General features: G+C 35.1%; 1 protein-coding gene across 2 annotated transcripts; it reads right to left on the reverse strand.

The window, feature by feature from the left end:
• Positions 1 to 3,581: 3,581 nt before the first annotated feature.
• Positions 3,582 to 7,706, reverse strand: LOC126716921 (uncharacterized). 2 transcript variants are annotated; one of them, XR_007652338.1, is made up of 5 exons: positions 7,539 to 7,706; positions 5,252 to 5,610; positions 4,476 to 4,810; positions 4,325 to 4,397; positions 3,582 to 3,859 (listed from the first exon to the last, which is right to left on the reverse strand). XR_007652338.1 is itself a non-coding variant. In XM_050417970.1 (4 exons), exons 1-4 carry the CDS (start codon positions 7,597 to 7,599, stop codon positions 3,736 to 3,738), a joined length of 879 nt encoding a protein of 292 aa, XP_050273927.1. In that variant the 5' UTR covers positions 7,600 to 7,706; the 3' UTR covers positions 3,582 to 3,735. The 2 variants fall into 2 exon arrangements, 1 of the variants encoding a protein (XP_050273927.1); XM_050417970.1 differs by lacking the exon at positions 4,325 to 4,397.
• Between the last annotated feature and the right edge of the window lie 567 nt (positions 7,707 to 8,273).

Here is an 8,273-nt window from a genome sequence, read left to right on the forward strand (position 1 = left end):
AACATCAATTTGTTGGAGTTTGAATAATTTGGTTTCAGCTCCCCTTCCACTGGCTTTTTTGGGTAATGATGGGATTTTGGAACGTTTTGCATTAAATGTCAGCATTCTTGGGGCTAAGCTTGATTATTGTGATCTGAAGCGTGTATCAAGAGCGAATCTTAATGCTGCAACTGAGATTCAAACCCTTGAGAAGTAAGATTTAACACTCCAAGCCAAGTGTTAAGTTCTAGTCTACTTCAGGGAGTTCCGCTAGAGATCCCTTTATGTCTTCCAAACCACATTTTCCCAATTTTTTCCCTTTAGGATTCATGGGCTTGGCACATGAATCACGTCTTGAATATTTTTAGTATTTTTAACATCAATTTGTTGGAGTTTGAATAATTTGGTTTCAGTTCCCCTTCCGCTGGAGGTGCAGTCTTAAGGAAGATGATAGAGTTCCATCATTCTTTAGATTCCAGCTGATATGACAACCCTTGGGCACTGTTCACGTCAGGTAGAGAGTGACAGAAAACTGATGGGACAACCTTTAGTCTATTCTCAAAAGTTTGGTTCCCTTGTACGAGTCCTTAGTTGCTCTTTTTGGTTAGGAATGAACAAGGGCTGTTCTCCTTTGCCTCCTGTTGGTGTTTTTTGCTTGGGCTTGCTCTCATGGGCTGGGTTGTGTGCACATATTGCCATGGGTTTTCATTCCTCATGGACTTTTATTAGTAAATATTTTTGGGTTTTTCATAAATACTTGCAATGGGCCTTTGGGCAATTTGTTGTAATGTTTGAAACAATAGGACAAGTTTCAAAATACTTTTGTAAATAATATTTACTTTGACGAATTCTATGTTGCAAATAATGTTCATGGTTTCTAATAATCACATCATAACTTAAATGATGATCTTGTGGGTTTGAATATTTACCATAAGTGTTGAAGGTGTATATTATGGATGTCGTGATGCAAATGATGTCCATGTATTTCACAAGTTTATAATACAAGAACATAATCCTCAAGATAACTCTCAATGAGTTTCTTCATAAGATGATTGCCATGGTCCTTTTTTTTTTTTGCCACGGTAACATTTTAACATGATATTTTTTTCTTCGCCAAGTGTTGATAATCTTGGGCTCTTTTCTTTTTGATAAAGTAGTGTCAATGAAAATTGGGTTTTGATGTTGCCAATAAGAATTGTGCTTTGATATTGCCAATGAGAATTGGGTTTTGATGTTGCCAATAAAAATTGGGCTTTAATATTGCCAATGAGAATTAGGCTTTAATGTTGCCAATGAGAATTGGGTTTTGATGTTGCTAATGAGAATTGGGCTTTAGATGAATGAATTTCCATGGGTTTAAATCATGGGCTTTGATTATGGATTTGAATTCTATTAATAAAATTGTTTTGCCATGGACTTGAATCATGGGCTTTTCAAATATTGTCAAACATAAGTATTCTTGGGCTTTAAATATAATAGGGTGTGTGTATTTGAAAGTAAATAGGTGGTATTTAAATAAAATTAGGTGTAATAATTAAAAAAAAAAAAAAAAAAAGTACCTTAACAGAAATGACTGGAAGCAATTAGATGAACAATTCTAATAAAAGGAAACAAGTAATTATCAAAATATACCAGGCATTGCCTCAATAAGCACAGAGCAGAAATGATTTAGTAACTTTTTTAATCTCGGCCTCAGCCACAGGCAGAGCAAAAAGAGTCTTGTGCCTATCAAACTCACGAGTCATGACTCCCTTGCTTAAAGGCTCTACAATTATCCACAAAAGAGTGTACCTATGCCCCTCTAGATAGCCTTCCAAGAGATGGCTCCTACTTAGTGGCTTAAAGGAAATATTGTTGGATACTTGGATCCTCTTCCGGAGGACCAATGTCAATGGTAGGTCTGTTCCCAAGTCTTGTGCACTAAACTGTGGAGACAGAACGATACCCATCACTTCCACAAGCACAAGAGAGGCATGAGTATGAAAGTTGGGAAAAAATAGCTGAAGAGGCCTTTAATCCGTGGACGACTTAATAGTTGGCAACATTATCCTGCTCTAATTTCCATGGAAACGGCATTGCCATTAGACAAAGATAACAGTAATTGCATCAGTTAATGCAAAGTGGTGCAAAATGGAAAAAGAGACTAATTTTACACATTTTGAGCAAAAAAAAAAACACCCACATCAGTGGGTGTAATGGGTGTAAACTTGTGCATAAATGCACAATTGCTATAGTAACTGGGCAAATATGCATAGTTACTATAGCATGTGCATTTAATATCTTAATAATTTTTTCTCTCTCCTCTTTTTACTAGACTCTCACCTCCCTCTCTTTTTCTCATTTCATCAAAGACTCTCTTAGGTGCACAACTCTCTCTTTCTCTCATCTCATCAATCTTTCTTCCTCTAGCTTCCGCCGATCGCCATCGCCACCACTCTCTCTTTCTTCCTCTTTCTTTCTTTGTTTCTCGTTGTTTTCGAGTTGAATGGGGTTGATCAGTGGATTTTGGGTTGAATGGGGTTGAATGTCTCTCGCCATCGCCACCGCATGCCTTTGTTTCTCGTTGTTGCACAGTGGGAGGTCGAAGGCGTCAATCTTGTTGCTCTGGGTGAGGCGTCGATCTTGATAAGTGGGTTTTAATCCATTTTTTTATTCTTCTGGATTTGTTTTTCTAGTTTTTTGGTTGAGCTTGAGGCTGCCGTGATAGTGATTGTGGGTGTGGGTCGGTGGGTTTGTTTTTTTACTAGTTTTTTTTTTTTTTTTTTTGGATGCTGGTGTCGATCTTGTTGCACAATGGGAGGCCGGAGGCGTCAATCTTGAGAGAGATGGTGGCTGATGATGGTGGCTGTGTGGGTTGTATTGGGTCTGTGAGAGAGATAACAGTGTTAAAGAAATAAATATTTTATTTGAATAAATGTGTATAATAGACTAACTGATGTGGGTATTTTGTAAAAATTTGAGTGTAAAATAGAAAAAGTAGGTTTTAGATGTGCAAAATGAAAATTTTTTTGCATCAACTGACGAGATGCCATTAGATGAAGATAGGGTAAATTCTATTGGGCTATACCAGAATTCCTCAAATGATTCTTAATACAACCCTCGGAATAACAACAGGTGGCTTCTGCCCCAATAGAAACTAACACTATGTATGGTACTATGCAAGTTAATAAAAGAAAGGATTGGGAAAATAATAAAGAAATAGAATAGCTTTAGGATCTTATCCTTCCAATGTCTGTCTTTAGAGGTTTATAAATAAAGGCATACAAATGAAATAAACATATAATTTTACTCTTATTATATTCTTGACCTTTAATTAATTAATTTATTTACTTGACCTTTTATTTATATTCATATAAAATAGAAGCAAAGCATAATTTCCCCTCAAATAATTAAGAAAATGATGTGCTTCACACAAATTGAACTGAACAGTGAACACATATATAGGAATGGAACAGAATGACCCATTTCCTCCAATGTCATTCCACGTCTTTCCCATTATTTTGTCTTTCCGTGATATTATGGAAGGAAGAGTAAGAGGGATAACCAAAAAATCATTTTCTAAACAAGAGCCAAGGATGTTAAACATCTAAAGTAAATCAATCTTCAAAACCAAGGCATAATCTACCTTTCAGAAGAGCAAATAAAAATAACAAAAAATATTCACTTATAACATTATAAGTTGAAAAAAAAAAGATGAAGAGTCACATGTTATTTGTCCAAAAACTATTTATGTTCACATACAAAAAGAGTCATCTTCTACTTTCCTTTCCTACTTCCATGGTTACTAGACAATTTCTGGTCATTGATCTTGCCTTCTAGTTTCCTTGCAGTGCGTTGAATAGCCGCAAGCTTCTGGCGCTGGCTATGGCTCTTCCTTTTGCTGCATGATCATTAACAGTAATAAGTAAAAGATCATTGCTCTTCTAACAACAGTGAAGTGCTATTGATAAGCCCTTATCACAATTTCTTATTGAAGGGATGATATGAACAAATTCGCTATTTCTTATTGGGGAAAAAAATTCGCTATTTTATGTACTATACATTACAGTTTAATGCCATCTCAAAGCATAAAATATTAGAAGGAAAACAACAAACAAACAAAACCAACTATTGATCTTAGCGTCATCCCTTCACTGCAATCTTTTTCCTGTTACTTTTTAAAAGTGCAATTTTTTCTATTATTACTGGTAATGGTCTTGAACCCAACTTCACCCTCCACGCTGCTCTTACATTCTAGGGGAGGAGAAGCCATTCAAACTAGAGCTGACTGGCTTCATCCTTCACTGCAACTTTTTAATAAAAAAAAGGGGCGTAGGTAAAAGAACAAGAAATGAAGAGGAGTTACCATAATTAACAAAAAGTGATATAAAAAGCTTGGGGAAGAAACCAGCAACCTCAAAAAATTCAGCACATTCTACCTATAAAAAACACTCAGCACATTCTAAAGAATATTGTAATAAAAAACTTATCTCAGATGAGAAAGAGAGTGCTCTGACCTTATATACAATAATCCTGCTGTAAGAACCATCCCTCCCACTGCCCAAGAAACTCTTTCATTAAATGGCATTTCTCTCATCCATTGCAGGAAATCTTCGAATACCCCCAAAGTCTGAGCTTTATGGGGCACCTCAGAATGTGAAGCCCTCCATGAGTCAGCAACAGAATCTAGACTGGCTTTACCACCATAGCAAGATGATTCTTCCGTTCCAGTGTACATTTTGTCAGATGGGTTAACAGCAAAACCTGCAGCATGGCATAGTGCTGTGCCATTTGATACCCATTCCAAAGCCCTACCACAGACAAAGTCATTTACACCACATGGTGCTAGAACCTGGCAGGTAAAACTTTATCAGGACATGCTTTTGTTCACGCATTCACAAGTAATAAAATTTAAATGCAAATTTTTATGTTACAAAAAAAAATTCCCCGTACCCCTGGAACATTAAAAGGGGATGGCAAAGCACAATAGCTTAATATACCCAAGCCAGGAGCCCTCAACTCCTGTCGGATATAGGTAGCATAATCACATTAAGCATTCTTGGCGCCTAAACAAGTCTCAGTTCAAACAGAAGTCCAAAACTTTAAAATGTGGACTGTAAGTTTATCAGATTGCTATATAGAAGTGAGAAGATCTTCTAGTTTTAGGTGGACAAATCAAGCACAATCTCATACCATCCAGAAACTTTTTTTGATAAGTAACAGTCCAATTGAACCTTTAATCCTGATCTTTTGATATATTTTCAGTGTAGAAGTGAAAGAGTTATCCGCACACCTGTGTCTTTGCATCCACGGAGAAGTAAGCATTAGAGCAAGCCTTATAGACTTTGTCACAAAAAGAGCCACATATCAGAGGAGGTCCAGGCTGAACACCAACACGTGGATCACAGATCGAACATTCCAATAATTCCCATAAGTCCAAGCAATCTTGGCTGGCTTCTCCTGTTGAAGCCAGCCTCCTAACTGATAGAAGCGCAGGATGTGTCTGGGCTACATCACAGCAAGTCTTTTTGCGAAACACCCTACAAAGGGTCAAATCTTTTGTTCCCTTACTTACCTTTTTGGGAGGTTTTCCTTCAGATGAGAAACGTGGAAAGCGACCACCTTGGGAGACGCACACTCCATCAGGTTTACCTACGATGAAATAGAATTAATGAATTTTCAATAATTTAATTACATTTTGGTTTTTTTCAGAATTAAAAAACTTCAACTTCTTTCTTTCCTTTTTTTTTTTTGTATAAATATTATTAAAAAACTTTAACTTCAAAAGGACAAAAGTTAGTCTGTCTAACAGAAGCTCTAACTCAAAATCATTTAAGATGAATTCCCTAAAGTTATAGACCCCATTTCACCAGAGTGATTAGGTCAATAACTAATACTTCAAGAATAAATAATAAATTAAATCCAAAGTTTGACCCCAGCAGCACTCAGATCCCATGCTTATCTGCAAAAAATTATTACACCCACACCAACAGAATACAAGATAAAGTAGAAAAACTAAGAGATGAAAGGTCAAGGCCACTTCCATTGCTGCTCATTTAAGAGAAACCTATAATACTAAAAGGGCAGCCCAACACACATATCTAGGCCAATTTGTAGGCCTGCAGTGAAGTCAAACTGATCACCATAGACATACTGCTTTTTTTTTTTTTTTTTTTAAGTTAATAGATATTTTCATTAATAAAAAAGTACATCATGTTCACAATGATGAACAGATTGTACTTGAAAACAAAATCACAGAGAAACAGAAACAGATTGCAGGAAATCAAATACGGAAATACATTGCATAAAACCCCAAATACAAGACCACGCAAACAATGTCCCAACTAGCAACACCATAGACATGCCATTTATGTCAGCTTTAACCACAAGTGTGCCTCTTCAAGGGTTGTTAACCTAATGCCACTTAAGCCCACAGTCAATTTCCACAAACAGAGCAGAAGACAAAGTTGCTCCCACTAGTTGCTAGATAGATTGCACCTATCATAAGGTTATGTGGACAAGAAAAAGAGGTGTGATCCCAACTTGGTGGAAGCAAGCCTGTGTGTGTGTTTATCTGTTTGCTCACTGGCACGCATGTGCCACATAAAGATTGAAGAAAGAAGGTTGAAGTTTTGTAAAGCAAGACAAAGGAATCTAAAAAGTAAAACTATATATGCACACACAAACACACTTGCTTTAGCAGTTGCCACAAAAAACAAGCTTTTGACATCTAAACTTGTCTAGATTTCTTTACCTAAGGAAATGAATCCAAAAAGAAAAATAATCATTCACAACAGCAACCGGTGTTGCTAAAACAACATGAAACTGAAACATGAATCCAGAACTTGAAACAAAATTACAACCTCAGCAAACATTCACATAACAAATTACCACCTCTATCCGATATAGTGAATTTTCTGAAAACATATCCTACAAGGCTACAACTAAAAAGCAACATCTGCAAGATTCTAACTAATATACGGGAAAATATGCTTTCTTTGAAAGCATAATGCCACAAAAACGGTTTCCATCTCGTTACAATTTTATTCCTCAACCAACACTATTTTATAGACCCCAATTGTGACCCTCAAATTCTTCCTAATTTATCACCAAACAGAACATAATCCTCAACTGACCCTAATTACACAATAACTAGCCTTAGCTAATACAACATAAAAACACAACATTTTACTATTTATGCCAATTCTTTTCTTTTCTTCCTAAAATTCTCTCCACTACCAACCATTAGTAAAGTAAATTTACACCAAAAATGACAACATATTCTAAACTAACCATCCCTAATTTTCAATACCCATCAGAGAATAAAAAAAATTAAAACTTACCCAAATCCATAAAACATTAAACCCCACAACAACAACAACAACAACAAACAGGGATAACTTTTTAGATATTGATGCTCCTATAAATGTAAGTTTTAATACCCAAATGGAAATTAAAGAAAATGGTTTATCAAGAATCAGAAAACTGCAAATCTTCCCATCAAAAAAAAAAAAAAAAAAAAAGAGAGAACTGCAAATCTTTACAAGGTAGAGTCCTAAACAAAGAGAGAGAAAGCTTACCAAATGAAAAGGAGAGGAGAAGATTGAAAAACAGAAGCAATATGAGAAACCCAGAATCCATTTTCTTCGTACTTTTCCTCTGGCACTGAACTGAGGGACTTTTGCTATATTTCCATGGTGACCAAGACTGGCTGACTCTGGAGATTCGGTTTTGGTGGCCCGATTTCCCAATATTTCGGATTATAAATACGGGTTAAACCCGGTTTGGATTAACTAAGGGCCTCGACCATGTAATCCATTATACAAAATTCAGCCCATGTTATCTAGGAAAGCCCTTTTAGTTTAAGTACTTTTTTCTTTTCTTTTTTGAAAAAAATCATATATAATACATGAAATATTATATTTATATAATATCTCATATATAATATATTGTATACAAAATTTGGGTCTTAAAATTTGTGATTGTTCAAAGTGAGTAAACTTCATTAAATATTTTAGTAAATTATATAATTCACCAATAATTTCAAATTAAACCATTCATTTTAAAAAAATTTAATTCAAGCCATAAAATCTTTAATCTTTTTAATTCACATTTTCAATAAGTTATTTTTAATTGTAAATAAGTGCACATAAATTGTGATTAAACTTCACAAAATTTGTGAAAATTTAATTTATGAAATATTATATTCTCATATATTATATATTGTATATAAAATTTGTGGTTAGCAAGTGACTAAGGGTGTTTGGTAGACTGTAATAGGTAATATAATATAATAGTTATTTCTATGGTTTATT

This window comes from Quercus robur, chromosome 3 (assembly GCF_932294415.1).
Source record: "Quercus robur chromosome 3, dhQueRobu3.1, whole genome shotgun sequence".
Classification (NCBI taxonomy): Eukaryota; Viridiplantae; Streptophyta; class Magnoliopsida; order Fagales; family Fagaceae; genus Quercus; species Quercus robur.

Excerpts from the sequence above, each read along its gene's own strand:
- LOC126716921 (XM_050417970.1), bottom strand. The coding sequence starts at position 7,599 with ATGGATTCTGGGTTTCTCATATTGCTTCTGTTTTTCAATCTTCTCCTC. Across the intron at positions 5,611-7,538 it reads TCTCCTCTCCTTTTCATTTG|GTAAACCTGATGGAGTGTGC; the intron begins GTAAGCTTTCTC and ends ATTTCATCGTAG. Across the intron at positions 4,811-5,251 it reads CCGTGGATGCAAAGACACAG|GTTCTAGCACCATGTGGTGT; the intron begins GTGTGCGGATAA and ends TTTACCTGCCAG.